This window comes from Amblyomma americanum, chromosome 2 (assembly GCF_052857255.1).
Source record: "Amblyomma americanum isolate KBUSLIRL-KWMA chromosome 2, ASM5285725v1, whole genome shotgun sequence".
NCBI classification, from domain to species: Eukaryota; Metazoa; Arthropoda; class Arachnida; order Ixodida; family Ixodidae; genus Amblyomma; species Amblyomma americanum.
Genome location: NC_135498.1, coordinates 169,033,287 through 169,052,064, shown reverse-complemented (window position 1 = coordinate 169,052,064; position 18,778 = coordinate 169,033,287). Strand labels below are relative to the sequence as shown.

General features: G+C 47.6%; 1 protein-coding gene across 1 annotated transcript in view; it reads right to left on the bottom strand.

Moving 5' to 3' along the window:
- The window catches only part of LOC144121972 (monocarboxylate transporter 10-like), a 37,798-nt gene extending 20,448 nt beyond the window's left edge, over nt 1-17,350 (bottom strand). The window contains exon 1 of the mRNA XM_077655439.1: nt 17,284-17,350. Coding sequence (XP_077511565.1) covers nt 17,284-17,303 — 20 coding nt within the window. The 5' untranslated portion in view covers nt 17,304-17,350. The remainder of the gene's footprint in view (nt 1-17,283) is intronic.
- Nucleotides 17,351-18,778: the final 1,428 nt, after the last annotated feature.

Here is an 18,778-nt window from a genome sequence, read left to right as displayed (position 1 = left end):
AGAAAATATCTTTGGTAAATGTAGAGGAAGCTCTTTGTTGTTTGAGGCCAGGGCGGGAGTTTTGCGGACTAAGGCATATAGAGCCAGGTACCATGAGAAAGACACTTTGCGAGCTGCGTGCCGAGAGGAGGAGGAAACAGCTGAGCACTTGATACTTTTCTCCAAAGGGCTTCACCCTACAGTGGGAAGCAGCTGTGCTAATTTATCCAAGGCATTGGGATTTAAGGACAGTGAAGGGAAAGTAGATTTTAAGCGGGTAGAAGTAACTAAGCGAACGTTATCTCATTGGTGGCTAAAATCAAGAGAAGAGTAAAATTTCATAAGTCATGGCTAGGTAGCTTGAGCCACCGCACGATTTAAAGGGTTGAGCCGTATCCATCCATCTATCCATGGCCGTTGGAGGAACTTCGATGTTTCGCTCGGGAGCAACCTCACCTCCAGAGGTTGCTGTCTTTAGTCTCCCCTACGTGGGCTGGGAGGCGTTCCTCGTTCCGCGGCTGCGTAGCTGCGGCGTGGTGACGCAAAGCGCAAGACTGACGGCGATAGTGAGCGCGAAAGGCGTCTCGGCGAGACTCCTCTCGATGCAGGTACTCGTCGATTTCTTGCGGACGTTGGCCGAAGCGTGGTCGTGATGCGTCCAGGAAAATCCACGATGACCGATACGTCGGTACGGGCAGTGAGGAAGAATATGGCCGGCCTCACCGCAATGGATGCACAATGGTCGGTTGTCGGCAGTCCTCCAGGCGTCGCATTTCCTAGGGCTTGAGCGTCGTTCGTAGGCTGGGCGCGCAGGAGAAGGCAGGCGGCGGTTTGGGACAAGTGGCTCATGTCGGAGAGGTGGTAGGGGGTGTCGTTGGGGATGGAGACTGGTTCTGCCGCCGGGATGCCAAGTGCCTGTTGCATTACTTCTCGCACCACATCCGTGAGAGTTGCTGCTTGTGGTTGTGCGGATGATGGCAGCAGTCGTAGTTCCTCACGGACCATTTTGCGGATAACTTCCCGCAAGCTGTCGCTGGAGGTGATCGTCGTGTCGGACGGATTGCACAAACAGAGGAAGGGCGGTTGTACTGCCGATCCTGGTCGTCGAAGGTCTTCTCGATCGTGCAGACTTCTTGCATGAATTCGTGACTGTTTTTGTTTTGGCGGCTTGCGGATGAGGCTTCCAAAGAGTTGTTCTTTTAGGAAAGAAGGAAGGAAGGAAGGAAGGAAGGAAGGAAGGAAGGAAGGAAGGAAGGAAGGAAGGAAGGAAGGCCTCAGACAACCTCGCATTAAAAGCTGAACTTCCTTTTCCTCGCTCATCTCGGCGTCGGCGCTTCATCTCTTCGACGTAACCACGGACGGGTTCATTTGGAAGCTGGATCCTGGACTCGAGGAGCCGTTGGGCTTTTTCTTTCCACACGACACTGGTGAATACCTTGAAAAATTCCTTCGTGAATAGCTTCAAGTCGTTAGGGATGACTCGTGGTTTTCGTACCACGTACGTGCTGAGCCCTTTAGTGAGAAAAATATGTGACTAATTTTTGCCGCATCATCCCACTTGTTGAATGATGACACGCACTCAAATTTGTCCAACGATTCTTCAGGGCCTTCGCCTAGGGATCCAGTGAAAGTTGGCGGCACCCGCGGCGGTTGCAGTATGATCGGTGTCTGTATCTTCGGCGAGGTTTCGGTGCTCGTAGCAGCGTCTTTTCTTTGTCTGGTGCGGTCCGGCAGGTTCCCGAACTCAGGCTGCTCTCCCTAGAGACGTCGGCTGGCTCGGTGATCTGCTGGTGCGTCCTCGGATGTGAAGCGCAGAGGCCTGGCGTCACGACTTGAAGCGGGTCTGCGGTACATCTATGGCCACCCCGCACCTCCACTAGATGTCACGAAATGGTTACAGCAATCCGGAGAGCAGGAAGGCTGCAAAAATGGTGTCTAAACAAAACGCTTTATTTGGCCCTACTTGCGCCCACAATGGCCTGCATCACTCGGCGGAGGTGTAACAACAAGCTTGCTCGGCGGTCGTTGAACAGAATGCCCGCCGACGCTGAAGCAAGGAGCGCTTTCAGCAGTGGCCTGCCTACAGCTGTGTCGTTCTTTAGACCGGACCCCACTTGTCTCCTTTCGGAATCAATGAGGAGTGCGACGGCTTGATACTGGGCTCTGCCAGACAGTCGACACATCCGCCTTAAACGGCTAGATCCGGCGATGACTTTTTCTGTTCCTCGCAGAATACTGCACCCTATCGCATGCATAATCCATAGATTACGCTTAAACGTAGCCTTCACGCGCAAATACTTGCACTTAACAGGGCAAGCGGACTCGCCGGACTCTACCACATGTGGCGTGCTAGAGACTATAGAAGATGTTTTAGTGGCGTGTACAGCATATGCACGAGAAAGACTGATGCTCGCATTTGCTTTGAGGTCTATGGACACAAGGCCCCTCTCGGAGGATTTGATCGTCGGCGCTTGGCCAGATAGTTTGAAAACTGTACAGGCGAGGCGAGCACTCTCACGCTTTTTAAGCGACACGGACCTTGCCTCGCTTTTAAGCGACACGGACCTTGCCTCGCTTTTCTGATGTTAGAAATCATGCCTTGTTTTTTGTTTTTTATGTATTTTTCATATCTCTCCTCCCATTAACGTCATCCCCCATCGTGACTCTCTTTTTCTCCTCTTCCTGTTCCCTAGTGCAGAGTAGCAGGCTAGATAATTACTTTTCAGCCCAGCCTCTCTGCCTTTCCCGTCAATACACCTCTCTCTCTCTAAAGCTGATTGCGAACTTTCGAGTTAAAGCGTGTAAAGTTACTAGAACATTCTGGAACCTACACCAAACTTTGCCTGCATGCGATCAATCGAGATAAATCTGTTCGCGTCTTGCATCGCAATCAAAGCGATAAAGCGGCGTGCTGGCAGCTTCGAAGAATGAACAAACACTGCAATGATTCACGGCAATATCGTGTAAGCAAGGACTGCAAAAGTTAGTATAGCCCAAATAAGCAAGCTTTAACATGAAGTGCATTGCGGGGAAGGCGCAGAAAATTTAGGAGCGTTCATAAATGATGCAATACTTTTCGTGGCACTTCATTAAAACCAAACGACCGCGAGCTGTCTGCTTCCACCACTCTATGGATGCTTCTTGAGAGCGTTGTATGACCGCACTTGTAGACGCTGTCGCCTTCCGCTAGCGAGAGCGTTGTATGACCGCACTTGTAGACGCTGTCGCCTTCCGCTAGCGGCTTCTGGTACGGTGCCACAGAATGTCCCCCCCCCCCCCCCCTTCAAGAGGACAGCCGCACTACGGTCTGCTTGAAGAGTCGCCCTCAGCAGCCCCTTCTCTTCACCTGCCCACCCAACATATTTGGTGTGCAGCTGGCTGTTGTCGCTCCTCGAACTTCGCCGTATGCTCAATCGAGCAAGGTGAACGACACCACAGGAGGAATGCAGAGGCTTTTTGTAGCGATAGCTACATTACGGTAGCATTTCGAGCCTTCAGCGTGGCGGCACCGTCACCCTGTGGCTGCGTCGCCACGCTGTCGCGTGGCTGGTCACGTGGTTCGTCATGTGACTGGTCACGTGATGCGGAGCAGCTGCTGAACAAGTTTCACTCGGCAAGCTGTAGCTATCGCGTCACTCCAGGCAATACCAGGATGAGGGCTGCAAACACTTTTGTCTTCTTTATCCAGGTTTTTCTCGGATTGCTTCCTCTGCTGGTGGGATAGCCACCGACGTTATACTGCGCATCGTTATCGGACATTACGGCGGCTTGCATCGATCCCGTCATCACGTCAAGTATTCCAAGATTCCAAGAAGAGGCCGTATTCCAAGATTTCTATCACAGCCTTCCCAGCGGCGCCACTGCTTCGTCGACGAAAGCGGTAGGAGCATCGGCAGCAGCAACACCGGACTGTATAAAAGAGGCGTGCCACGAAGCACGCTGCAGTGGGCGCAGCGGCGATACCAGGATGAGGGCTGGAAACTCTTTTGTCTTCGTTATCCAAGTGAGCAAACGCTACGGAAAATGCTTTCGCAGCAACAATATTTGCCTTCTTTTGCTGCCGTGTCCACGGCCCGTGCTTAACTTGATGTAGTTTAAGTGTTTCACTTCGATTCTTGGTGCTTCTGGGGGGCGCCAACGAGGCAAACCCAGGACAAGATATTTCGATTTCGGAGCAATTGAAGTTGATTGCGGCAGACATACAGGAAATGAAAGGAAAAAATGTAACGAACCAGAACCTCAACATTATTGAAAAGAAGCTGGAAGAGATAGGAAGCCTTAAGGAAAAAGTCATGGAAGGGGAAAAAAGTAACTGAATTGGAGCAAGAGCCGTCCGTAATGACAAAAAAATTGATGATGTAGAAAATAGAAGCCGACGATCAAAAAAAAGTAACTGAATTAGAGCAAGAGCCGTCCGTAATGACAAAAAAAAATTGATGATGTAGAAAATAGAAGCCGACGATCAAACCTGATTGTTTTTGGCATAGTGGAACAAGAGGAAGAGTCTGACGAACAACTTCAGACTTTAGTAACAAAAGATATTCTTGAATATAAGCTAAACGTGACGGTTTCAGGTATTGAAAGAATACATCGGTTCGCTAGGCGAAAGGCAGACAATAGAGGCAAAGATAGACCTGTGATCTTTAGGTTACTAGACTACCGTGATAAAGTGAACATTTTAAAGCAGTGTTCTAAACTTAAAGGATCGACCTATTCAATCAGCGAAGGTTTTCACAAAGTGTCCGAGAGGTAAGGAAAAAGCTGTAGAATCGAACCAAAGAAAATCGTGAGAGGAAGGAAAAACTGAGGTTGAGGTATGATAAGGTCCTAAATAATGATTTTCTTTTCGCCTGGGATATTGATAGCAACGACATCGTTGAACTAGGATCAAAAAACGAAGAATGCGAAGTAGAGCACAGTATGGAACCACGGACCATTCGGTCAGGGCGCCGGGAACATTGATCAATCTAGAAGTGCGCAGCCTTATCAACCAGCCTTATCAAATCACCATGAATGAAGTAAAATGTAATGAAATATTAACACTTCTTTTGGTTGTCTCCATGTGATAGCGCGGTCTGTCGTGAATAAAACTGCGGATCTTGAGTACCTGTTTAATAAACTAGTTACATTTAAAGTGTATGATTACGGAAACCTGGTACTCCTGCGATGAAGAAGTAATTAATATGCCCGGGTACAACTCGTTCTTCATGAACAGATCGTTAAATCGTGGTGGCGGTGTTCGTGCATTAGTAAAAAAGAGTATAAATTGTAACCTGGTACCAAGATTTTATAGTCACTTGCGACTACGAAATAGTTTGCTTATATTTCGACCGTACTATAATTGCAGTTTGTTACCGCCCTCCTGACGGCCGCACGGCAGTTCTTTTCTTTTAATGACACTTTTTGAAGTTTGTGAACTCTAACAACTTCAGAGTCATTCATGGTGGCGATTTTCATGTAATTCTGCTTTCCGATACCAGCACAGAAAAAGATTTTATTCTGCTGCTCTCAGCAAATGGCTGCATTAACACAATTCGTACACCTACTAGAGTTACTATGCGTACAGAATCACTCATTGAACTTTTCATTATTAATTTTGATGAAGAGAGCTTGTGTCCGCCGTCTTTCATCATGGCATTAGTGACCATTTCCCAATACTGCTTGAGGTGAAATCAGGCATGAAGAAAAAACCAGCACGTGCTTGCTTTCAACAAGCGATAACTGAGAAAAACCTTGCTTCTTTCAGACTGACTGTTTCAGATAAAACCTGGTCTGATGTGACCTCTATGAAAGACGTCGAAGCCGCTTATGATAGCTTTCTTGATAAATTTAAAGTGCTTTACACCGAACATTTTCCGTACAAGGCGCACGTAGCACCTCGAAAAGGGCGCCAGGAGTGGATGCCGTCACAATTGCTAAAAGAGATACAATCTAAAGAAAAAATGTACCAATACTTCATTAGAACACGCGATCCCGAACTATTAGCAAGATACAAAGTCCTCAGAAATAAGCTAAACAAAAAGTTAGGCGTGCAAGGGATTTGTGTTACTACGGAAAATTCGAATCATGCGACTGTGATTCCCGAAAGTTATGGAACCAGATTAACGTTTTTTTACGTACACCGCAGCCTAGCTCTCCTCAAGAAGTACTTATTCAAGGACGAAGTGTAAATGGGCAGGAACTAGCAGAGGCGTTCAATCAATATTTGGTTACACGAGAATGCCAAAGTTCGTCAAACATGTCATATGATGCTCTCATCAGGCAAAGCAGCGATTCTATGTACCTAAGCCCAACTACATGTTCTGAAGTATTCACTGCATTTTTGAACATGAAGAACAGCAGATGCCACGATGCAGATGATCTGCAGATACGGCCTGTGAAGCATGTCTTAGATATTCCAGCCCCAATTTTAGCACATATATTTAAGTTAAGTTTTGAATGCGGAGTGTTCCCACGGCGCATGCAAATTGCTAAATAGACAGCTTTCTATAAGACAGGTGATAAGCTTTGCGTTTCAAATTAAAGGCCAATTTTCGTGCTGCCAATCTTTTCTAAAGAACTGGAAAAATTTATCCACACGCGAATATCATGCTTTTGTGACCAACACCAAACAACAGATTCGCAGTTTGGTTTTATAAAACATAATTAAGTCTACCGAGACAGCATTACTAAGCCAAAAAGAGTATATCTTACAGTGTTTCGAGTAAAGGAAACTTTCCCTTGGTATCACAGATCTCTCCGGAGAACACTCGGACTGAAAGAATGGACTAGGCGACGGGTGTACCCACACAAACGCACATTTAATACACCCTACGTGACACATACAATAGAACACAAAACACAAATACTATAAATACACACGACCCGGGCACACTGCTACTAGCGTCTACTACTAGTGTTCTACTATTAGCGGTCGGCGTTCGTGCTCACGATTGGTTCGGTGTGGCTGCGGCGTCGAAGCGGAGTTCGCCGTGCTTGGGCTGGCGTCGCTGGCGGTGTTCGACGTGCTCGGGCTGGCGTCGCTGGCTGCGTCGTACAAGCTCCAGGTCCAAGCGCCCGTGGAGATGATGCCGGTGTTCGCGTGGGTGGCAACAGCGCTGGAGACACCCCTGGCCGTAGCAGGTGGTAGCGACCTCTGTTGACTCCCCGGAACGGGCTCAGGCACGCAGGAAGTCCACGATGCGTTGCCGTAGAACGCGAGCTCACCGGAGCAGTAGCCGGCGTCGCTCTCTTCCAGTCAAAGTGTCCCTGACCCGCCGCAGCCTCCGCTTCTCTGCTGTTCCCCCTTGGGCCTCGCTCTCACTCGCCCATTTATAGCCTCGGTGTTAGTCCACGTATGCCTTGTCGTCGTCTTCTTCTCTTCTCCGCAATCATCTCTCTCCACCTCACCGAATGCTTCTCCACCAATCATCTCCCTCCACCTCACCGAATGCTTCTTCTTCCTCTTCTTTATTCTACGGTTAACTCGCGTCGTCTTCTTCACACCTTTTTTCTTTAAAATTTAATTTAGGCTCCTTAATATATCTGACAAGGGCCCTTCTCTCAAGAGTTTTTCCGTGAAAAACTGCTCCCGTCATACTCATCTTCAAGCCATCCAGCCAACCGACTATCTTCTGTGGCGATTCTGGACTCAGCACACAACACACCGCAGAGGTCCAACACACACCAAACGCACACCACGAACACAGCACAAAAAATTGCGTGTTCAGAACACTAACACACCACTGCCTTTGTCCGTACAGAGTCCTTAATAAACATGTTCGTGTCCACAACACACTCCCTTATATGATCACAACACCAACAACAGCAACAACAACAAGATAAATCCCAGAGATACATTAACACAACAACAACAACAAGATACATCCCAGAGATACCTAGAGCTGTTCAGTTGGCTCTGTCTCTATACAAGTCTAATTTGTCACATATGACCTCAGTTTTGCTTGGCCCATCCCAAAATGTCTCCCACTTGATTGGAGTACAGCTGTAATAATCTGTCTGCATTCAAATTGGGCTTCTTCAGTACCTCATCCTCTCCTGCGTTTTTCTTCCTAATGAACGTGGGCACCTCGGCAGTATCACCTGTCTCCTTGGCCACTACCGAACACGCTGCCCTCAGGGCGTGCCGCCGTACGGGACCTCTTTCTTCATATTTCTTCAACATATTTACATGGAAAACCCTATTAATGCCATCTATCAATACCCCATAATCGATTTCCTTTTTCTTCGCGTCACAAGGTACGGGCCCTTCCATTGCATCATTAACTTACCATGATCCATGGGTAGCAACAAAAGAACCCTGTCGCCCGGATTCAGATTTCTGTGACTGGATTTCCTTTCATAACATCCCTTGTGGCGTTCACGGGCCTTTTACAGGCTTTGATCTGCAAGCCTGCATGTTTCCTTCAACCTATCCCGCAACTCAAACACGTATGTGTATGTTGTCTTGAGATCTGATGCAATCTCCTTATTGGTCCACAGCTCCTTGAGTATTGCAAGTGGACTTCTAATGGTTCTCCCATAAAACATCTCGAAAGGCGAGAAACCCATACACGTTTGTGGTACTTCGCGGTAAGCGAACAAAAGAGCTGGGAGATATATATCCCAATCAGTAGGTCTCTGCTGGCACATTTTCGTGATCATGTTTTTGAGGGTGCCGTTGAACCACTCTACAAGCCCATTACACATGGCATGGTAAGGCGTCGTGAGTAACTGTCTTACTGACAAAAGGCGGTTAACCCCCTTCATTAGCTCCGATGCGAAGTTCGAGCCCCGGTCACTCAAAATTTTTCTCGGGAACCCATAACTCGAAAGCATTTCTACAAGACCCTCCGCCACTTTGATACTGTCAATAGCTCTCAGTGGAATAGTGTCAGGATAACGAGTAGCCACGTCAACCAAAGTAAAAACATATCTATTGCCTTTGGCGGATACTGGAGAGATTGGCCCCACAATGTCAATCGCCACTCGATGAAACGGTATGTCGATGGCTGGCATCTTGCCCATTGGTGCACGACCCACTCTTCCCTTCGGAACTGTGCGCTGGCACACGTTAGATGAGCGAACAAAGCGCTTAACGTCACTCTGAACACCCGGCCAAAAGAACTCCTCGGTGATCCTTGACACCGTTTTTTGAACACCCTGGTGTCCGGCCGTGATGGCGTCATGTCCTAAGCGTAGCACGGTCTCTCGCATATCTCTCGGTAACACCAGCTGTTGGACCCGCCTTCCTGAACTAAATATGCATTCCCTGTGCAGAAGACCATATACCACTTGATGTTCGAAGGACATGCGACTCTTCTTTCTTTTCACTTTTTCCCCGACTCTTTCGGAACAGGTCTTCAGGCTCGGGTCTTCGTTTTGACTAATTTCAATTTCGACCGGTGTTACGCTCAGGAACATCGTAACAGGAGTGGAGAGTGGACGCTGCGTTGCTCGGGCTGTCGCTTGAGCTCTTGTCTCCACTGCCGACGAAAAATATACTGCACCCGTCTGAGCTGTCACGGGCCTTTCCTCCTTTGGATGTTCTTCAACGTCGAGCATCCTCCACTCGGGATCGGGGTCTTCGACACCTCTTGCATCCGTAATGTTCCCCAAGATAAGATCGTAGATGGGTTGGTCTACGCATTTCGCCACTACCTGCCCAGTATAGTATGGCGTGGACACTAGGATCCTGGCTTCAGCAAGGTACCTTACTGTGCTATCTACAAGAGTGACGACCGACGCTTCCCCTGTATGATCCTCGTCCTTCACCAGGCTTCTACGAACCAAGACTGTGTTAGCTCCGCTGTCTCTAAGCACCAACATAGGACGGTCCCCTATTTGCCCAACCACCACTGGCATTGCTGCTTTCGACTTGGGTGTTCCACTCACTGCCTCATTTTCCAGCGGCGTTTACTCTCCTTTCAGCTGCGGAACTTCGGATGGCGTGACAAGTTCTACCCTAGAGTCGACAACGCATGCAGCTCGGTCCTGCGTTCTGTATCGGCACTCCTCCAGATTATGACCCCTCCTCTTACAACCTTGACACACAACCTGTGTTTTCTGGGCAGCACTACTTGTCCGACAGTCAGCTGCACGGTGTCCCACCTTGCCGCAGAGAAAACACCTTACTGGCGCCTTAAATGCACCGCCATATGCTCTTGGTTTTGCCTCATCATTCTCTAGGAATGTTTGGGTTTCCTCTTTTGCCTTACTCAAATTCCTTAACCCTTGAGCCTCGAGGAATTGGTCAGCAGTGTCGGCGAACTCTTCCAACGAACACAACTTTCTTTCCTTCAGGAAGAGCGCCAGCTTTGAGCTGCAACACGCTAAAAATTGCTCTGTGACCAGCTTGTCACGCACACCTTCAAAACTCTTTTCTGTGTTTGATATATCAAGCCACCTATCAAAATAATTGGTCAGTCTGCAGGAAAACTGCTTAGCGGTTTTCGAATCCTCAGGTTTCGCGGTGCGAAATCTCTCACGAAAACCCTGTGCCGTAAGCCCGAATCTTTGGAGGAGTGCCTTTTTGACTTTCTCGTAGTCCATGGAATCAGCAGCAGGCATCCTTCCAAAAACATTCACACGGCTCTCCGACTAAACACATGCTGAATGCCGTGGCCCATTCACAGCGCTCCCAGCCTTGCCCCAAAGCTATCCGCTCGAATCGTTGCAGATATGCATCCAAATCATCTCTCTTGTCATCAAAAGGAGCCATCAGCTTCCTTGGGCAAACTCTGGCTGGTCTAGGAGATTCTGTACCCGCTAAGGAACGCTGATAATTGCCCGTGATCTCCTCATATCCTCTCGCGACATAAGCCTGTTACCACAAAATAAACTCCTTCTCCCGTTCTATCCTTTTCTCCTGTTCTGCCTCGCGGCCTCTTCTAGCTTCTCGCTCTTCTGCCTCGCGAGCTCTTTTCGCCTCGCGCTCTCCTGCATCACGAGCTATTTTGTCCTCTCGCTCTTCCGCCTCGCGAGCTCTTTTCACCTCGCCCTCTTCTGCTTCGCGAGCGTCTGCGCGTGCTTGCGCCTTTTCCTCTCTCTGCCTATCTGCCTCCTCTCTCTGCCTCTTTGCCTCCTCGTCATAGAGACGCATCGCCTCTTCTTTGCTTAACCCCAGCTTGAGCGCCAGGTCTAATGTTTTTGGCAAATCCATACTTTCTGCCGTCGAGAGATCGGAAAAATCAGAGACAAAGCAAAAAGAAAAAAAAGGAAATAAATCCTGGCACAGGCTCGCCACTTATCTTTGTCACGTATCTCTCCGGAGAACACTCGGACTGAAAGAATGGGCTAGGCGACGGGTGTACCCACACAAACGCACATTTAATACACCCTACGTGACACATACACTAGAACACAAAACTAACACAAAACACAAATACTATAAATACACACGACCCGGGCACACTGCTACTAGCGTCTACTACTAGTGTTCTACTATTAGCGGTTGGCGTTCGTGCTCACGGTTGGTTCGGTGTGGCTTCGGCGTTGTATGGATCCCGTAGCCGGCGTCGAGGCGGCGTTCGCCGTGCTTGGGCTGGCGTCGCTGGCTGCGTCGTACAAGCTCCAGGTCCAAGCGCCCGTGGAGGTGATGCCGGTGCTGTTGGCCTGGGTGGCAACAGCGCTGGAGACACCCCTGGCCGTAGCAGGTTATATCGTCCTCTCTTGACTCCCCGGAACGGGCTCAGGCACGGCAGGCAGTCCACGATGCGTTGCCGTAGAACGCGAGCTCACCAGAGCAGTAGCCGGCGTCGCTCTCTTCCAGCCAAAGTGTCCCTGACCCGCCGGAGCCTCGGCTTCTCTGCTGTTCCCCCTCGGGCCTCGCTCTCACTCGCCCTTTTATAGCCTCGGTGTTAGTCCACGTATGCCTTGTCGTCGTCTTCTTCTCTTCTCCACCAATCATCTCTCTCCATCTCACCGAATGCTTCTCCGCCAATCATCTCCCTCTACTTCACCGAATGCTTCTTCTTCCTCTTCTTTATTTTTCGGTTAATTCGCGTCGTCTTCTTCACACCCTTTTCCTTTAAAATTTAATTTAGGCTCCTTAATATATGTGACACTTAGTGTTTTTAGATTTCTTGCAGGGTTTCGACTGCATCAGTCATAATATACTTTTGGCAAAACTGTTCGACTACGGATTTAATGGTCGCGTTCATGCGCTTCTTTCGTCATATCTTGCACACCGCTTTCAGTTGGTAAGTATGAATAGCTGTCGATGCTCAGTAAAAGAATAACTACTGGCGTACCTCAGGAAAGTATCCTTGGACCGCTTCTTTTTAACCTATATATAAATGATATCGTTAATCCATGCCTGCTTGCGAAGTTTGTTATGTATGCAGATGGAGTCTCACTGTTATAATCATCAAGCGTATGTGAATATGTTATAAACGAGGCAAATAGGACACTAAGTACACTCCATCAATGGTCCCTTAATAATGAGTTGAAAATTATTGTAAATAAAACTAAGGCTATTATATTCAAACCAAAAAATAAAAATATTCTATCATACGGTCTTAAGCCAGCTCTGGAAACGATAGAAACTGTAGACAATATTAAGATATTAGGGGTGCATTTCAACAGCCAGCTAAACTGGGATAATCATGATAACGCTGTCATAAGTAAGCTTTCTCGTGTCACAGGTATCATCAACCGACATCGTTACTTACTTCCATCCAACGTTAAATTTCTCCAGTATAATTCGCTCTTTATATCCCAAGTAAACTATGCGCAACTTAGTTTGGGGAACAACTACAGCCACCATTAAATATAAGATTTATGGTTTACAGAAAAAGGCTCCACGTGCAATACTCAACGTTGGTTCAGATATAAGCACATGCGACTTATTCCGCCAGTTATACGCCGTAAAAGTATCTGAAATGTATAATGCTAGGCTGGCTGAAAGGTATAAAAAGGACCTAAGACAAAATGTGAATTACTTGCGTGACACGGCACACCTTTCGCTAAATGTACAAGTTTACCCTAGCAGACACAGCAAACTGCCATATTCCAACATGCCGCACAATATATGGTAGATATAGCCTAGCAAACACGCTGCCCCGATTTTTAATTAAGTTTCATGCAGCAAAAGTGGATGTATCATGAGCATGGTGCAAAAATAGACAGGTTGTATGTGTTAGTTCTATAGATTTCATCACCAGCCGCCGCGGTGGCTGAGTGGTTATGGTGCTCGGCTGCCGGCCCGAAAGACGCGGGTTCGATCCCGGCCGCGGCGGTCGAATTTCGATGAAGGCGAAGTTCTAGAGGCCCGTGTGCTGTGCGATGTCAGTGCACGAAAGAGAACCCCAGGTGGTCGAAATTTCCGGAGCCCTTCACTACGGTGTCCCTCATAGCCTGAGTCGCTTTGGGACGTTAAACCCCCATAAACCTTTATATTTCGTTATGCTTTCACTGCTTCCTTATCTCTTTCGTTCCATAAAGTGTTGACCGGATTTGGATAAGCAATAATGTGTTTTTCTGTGAAGTATATTTTTCTGTTGCTTTATTATTATCATTTTTTTGTGTACGCTCCATTTCCTCATTGTCTTTTCTAATGATTTTTGTGTATGTATGTTGCCTGCTGCCCTGCAATGTAGGAGCCGGGAAGCATGTCAAGCCACATTTTCTGGCTTTTATTTCCCTCGAGCCTCACCATGTACACATGAGAAATAAATTGAATTGCACTGAATTAAACCACAGTCATTTTTTTTTCTAGGAGGCACTGACCCAGCCTTCCTCGGTGCTTTCCCTGCTTGGTGATCCATTGCACTCGACAACTTTCTTAGTCCTTAGCGATGCATTCGTTGTGGTTCTCGCATTCGCACCTTCAAGTGCGTCTGCATAAATATGTCATTGGCGACAGGGGAGCCTTCCGGTCTCTTTCAATCATGCAGCTCCATTACATGGCCATGGTTTTCGCATTATTGTCGCCTTACATTTAGAAACGCAGAGTGAAGGTGACGACGACATATGTTTTGTCGCTAGGAAGTGCTACCTATGTATCAAATACAACAACATAGAACAAGACGCTGCCAAGATGACCGAGTATTTTAAGCGTTGGAAAACGAAGCTGCTCTGTCTGTCCCAGCGTTAATTGGAAAACACAGCTCAGGACTCTGGGATGGCATAACATGTTTTTATGCTCGAAATCATTGGGATAAGAAATTTCGGCATATTACGCAGATGTCCCGCTTCACAGTTTGGTTTCACATTTGGCTTCACTTTCGCTTCAGGTTTGACTTTAGCTTTGATGCTGGCTTCAACACGGTTTCAGGATGCTGGTAGTCTGAGTTTGTCGAAAGAGGGACCTCAAAGCATGTTATGCTTAGCAGGCCTTAGCGCTGCACCTCTATTTCATCCATCCTATTATGCAGCGCACTATTTGACCGGTTCCACCATATATTAACGATCTAACTTCCTGGGCCGTGACAGTGCTCTAAATACTGAAGAATAGGAACGCCTAGCACTCTCGATCGTTATCAGCCTCTTTGTCACCCGCTGCGCCACGCGTTGTCATTCTGGCGCTTTGATGATAAGTCACGTGTGCTAATCTTTTTTGTTGCTCGCGAATGTACAGATTCTGCCAGAAGTAAATGGAAGGCGCGACAGTGTGGCAACGGTGTCGCAGCGATTTCTAATGCCGGCTGGTATAACTGATAGCTAGATCGTCAGGAAGTGGTGCGTGCTAAAAGCGGACCTCCTATCTTGCGCGTGCAGCGATCACTTATGGCTGCTCGAAAGGGTGCTTGTTGCTTTTAAGTAGCAACACCATGGATTTATTTGTCGCTGGCACCGATGTGTTTGAAGTGCGGTTCGCCCCGCTTGAAGCGGGTCGGCAGCTGGCACGTGCGGCCGCCGGCAATAAGCACACACTGCGACAGCCTGCCTTTATTGCTTGATTTTGTCATGACGCTACCATGGGCAGTGAGTGGCGGTGCGCTGTTTCATTTGTTGTGCTGAACACGAGGGCCTTCGTTTTGGCTTCTCCTCAGGCGAAAGCCGCAATCAGGAACGGAATCGTTCATTCGATCGTTAAATCGTGTTAAAGCTTGTTAAATCTTTTATAATGCACGGGTCGTTTTCTTGATGACATCATTAATTTCCTGAAATTCCTCGGCATCGTCAAATTTTTCTCAGACCACCTACTAAGAAGCACTTATTCAAGAGAACGCGAGCCCCTCCTGCTAATATGGTCGCCATCTTGCAATCAAACGCCTATTAGACCTCATAACTCTTGCATCCAAGACCACAGAAAGCAGGGTATAGCTAAATTTTAGTCAGTGTCTCTTCTTCTTCTCGTGGTTGTTCATAAATGCGCTAATTATTTTAGTTGAAAGTACCCTCTACGGTCAATTTCAAACAATTTTTTTTTCTCCGAAAATAATGATTGCTTCTGTGAGGCTCTGAAATTAGCGAACTAGCACTGCTATACTAACGACCAAACAGTGTCAGGTCGTAAAACGACATGGGCTTTACACAAGAGTTAAAGCGCTCGCGGCAAGTCATCACGTCCTTTCTGTCATCATTGAATGAAGGATGTCGTTCCTGAGCTCGGCTTCTGCCCGAGAAGCCAAAACAAAGGCTTTCGAACCCAGCACAATAAACAAAACAGCGTCTCGAGAGCCGCTGCTTATGGTACCTTCATGACTGAACTAAGCAATAAAGGCAGGTCTTCGTGGCGTGTGCTCCTTGCCGGAGGCCACACATGCCAACTGCCGACCCACTTCAAACGCTGCAAGCCCCTCTTCAAACGCATCGCTGCTAGCACCAAAGAAATCCCTGGTGTTCCATCAGCTCTATTACCGGCGGATTTTCATTGAAACGGATCACAGACCTTTGCGGGCAATCGCGCAAAATACCGTCGGATATATGCCACCAAGGCTGCTACGTTTTTTTTTATATGGTCTTCTTTGATGTGTGTCTGACCTGCTGTTTGTTCCTGACATTAATTTGCTTTTAGCGGACATGATGTCTTGCGTTCCTGCCCTTCCTGCGGACCTGAAGTCAACGGAAGACGTAGACATTCATTTCATGCAATTAATTTCGAGCACAATAAGTGTACCAACAAAAGCGACGCCTTCAAACTGAGACTCTAGTTTGCCTATGCTTGAGCAAGTGTCACAGTAAGTAGCACACGAAGCGGAGGCTGAGAGTTAAAGTAGTTGGGAGCGGAACTTTCCGCAGTTGATAGAATACTGCTGAAAGGATGCAAAATTTTTGTACCAAGGACAATCAGAGCATATATACTGCAGAAGTTGCATGCGGGACATCTTGAACTCAAGAATAAGGCCAGTGCTATAGAGGTCTGATAATATCATCAAGAATGGGCACTGCCATTGAAAGGCTCATTCGCCGCCGGTAGTCGCCCCAAGCGATGATGCTACAGAAGGCGGATCATCGATCGCACATCATGCGATCGGACACAACAGCCGCCTTCTAAGGCGAAATAGGCATCCACTCCTGTTAACGCGAGAACAGGATGGCATCGTCGACCACAGCGGCTACGACAAGGCGGAGATCGACCCCGAGGCTAACAGATCCTCAAGTCCTAGTATAGACGGCGATCACGGTCATCCCTGTGATGGACTTTTTACAGGCACTCAGCTCGCAGCATCAGCTACAACTGCAGGAAAAAGCATGTCAACCATTTCACTGAAGTCGATCCGGCAACGCGCATAACCTGTAAGGCTGACGTTCGATACCAATTTTCAGCAAATTTATTAGTGGATTGTCATTTTTTATTTCTTCGAAGAGGAAATAAGACGTATCAGGTGTGGTTATCACGCAAATTGCCCGACAACGAGCCGATGACTCTTTTTTTCCCCTTCCCTTGCTGCAGCCGCAGATATAAATCGAAGTGCAATAAACGGCCGAGTGGGCTTTTCCGGCCTAGCCTACTGTGGTGTCGTGTCTCTGCATGAAGGGAACGGTACAGTAATGTCACATGACCCAGCGTGGTGTGCACTCGGCGGCAGTTGAAGCTGCGCTTTGTCGTGTGCAGACGTGCCTGGACATCTCCGTGTATCAGGTTGGAATGGAGCCAGAAGCAATGCAGCGTTTGTCTACCGTAGTGCCAAATCCCCGGAAGCGAGAAGAGCGACTAAGGAAGTATGCCACTGAAGATGGAGCACCGGCTGCTGAACAGGCTCAGCGTATGCGGCGAGCTGCAGTGACACGGGAGAAGCAGCAGGCCCATCGGACTTAAGACTTCAATGCTATGTTATTTTTAACAGTTAACGTAAATACGTATCCCTCAAATCTGTTTTTTAACCACAGACCACTAGGTTTGAAGAGCGAGAAGGAATCCAGAAACGCAACACTTACAGAACATCACCAGCTTCCATGGCTGAAACTCACAGCTGCCCAGTGCACAGCGCATAAATGGGTGAGCGGGGTAATAAAACTCAGCAGAACTCAATGCTTAAATTCTAACATTGCAGCTGTGGCTAGTTTTATTGTTGTCGTTAAGAGCGACGTCATCGTCATCCAACGCTGCTCCTTCCTGTTGCACTACTTCTGTGCTGTGCCTAGTGGCACAAGGTCAAGGTTGCTCTCTTGCGTATCATCTGTTGTGATTTTTATTTTTTTTAATAATCTCCTGTTTACATCCGGTCCCCTGCCCTATCCAGAATGAAACGTAGGTGCTTTAGAACATGCGTGCTCATTTCATAACTCATTTTTGCTGTGAAGTAACAGCACTAAGCACTTTATATCTGTTGATCGATACCGCAATACAAGAAATAGATTTTCCAAAAATGGAAGTACAGAAAAGAAGGTACAAGAGAAGGCATCATATTTTTGGAAACAGAAAGACCAAGATAATCATAAAATAAACTAAAACATCTATAAAACCATGCCATTAGAATTATCACACCCACCTTTGTTTCTATGAACGCTCGGTCCTGATCATAACAATTTCTCAGTCCAGCACCTTTTTATTATCACATTCAAATTTATCACTCACGTCTTCTCCACAAACTAAGACTCCATTGGACTTCTAACTAGAAACGATTTTCTGAAAGATGATGCCGCCTTTTGCATTCATCTCATTATAAAACTCAGTGCCATTTTTGATGAAATCGCGATGTACTAACTGCAGTGCGACTTCAAAAAGGTCGGCAAGCTTAACAGCGGTTTTAAAAAGCGGACTTGACCAAGGATCAAAAGCTCGTTACTGGCGTGTACTCTGTAGAGCAGACAATTGTCAACGAAGCACCACTTAGCGGGAACTGCGCATCACAAGCTAGCGACCACATCATTTTCGACGTGTTCCTCCATATAAATCTGTGCTCAAAATGCCGGACAATCTAAGCACTGCGAAACGAAGCGGCGCACTCGACCGGTGTTCGCTTTAGTTGTTTTGATACGGCATCCTTGCAGAAAGTAATCCTGTACTGTCGGGGACGGAAGTTTTCGGCGTGGGGGAAGAATGCCCACCACGGCCATGGCATATTCTCCACTGAAAAGCCTAGGGAGGTGCAAGGCACACGTTCGTCATCCGTTGGAGCACCTGCCGCTGACTTGTCCGCGAGGCAGCAGAACTAGGCTAGACGCGAGGCTAGGCGTACTGCTTGCCTCATTATTTCGGTTCCCACGGCATGCTTGCACCTGAGTTTGGCGAGTATATAGTCCTTACAGATGTAAAAATTGCTGCGAGAACGCAGTGTTCTGTTTCACCGGTGCCGAACCACAGACGCGTGCTTTGGTATCATGCGCGCGACGCGCTCGCGTAAGTAGCGCGGGCGTAAACGCACATTAATAACATTGTGTTGAGAGTTTTATATTAGGAAACTTTTAGGCAAACACTTTCGTCTTAATT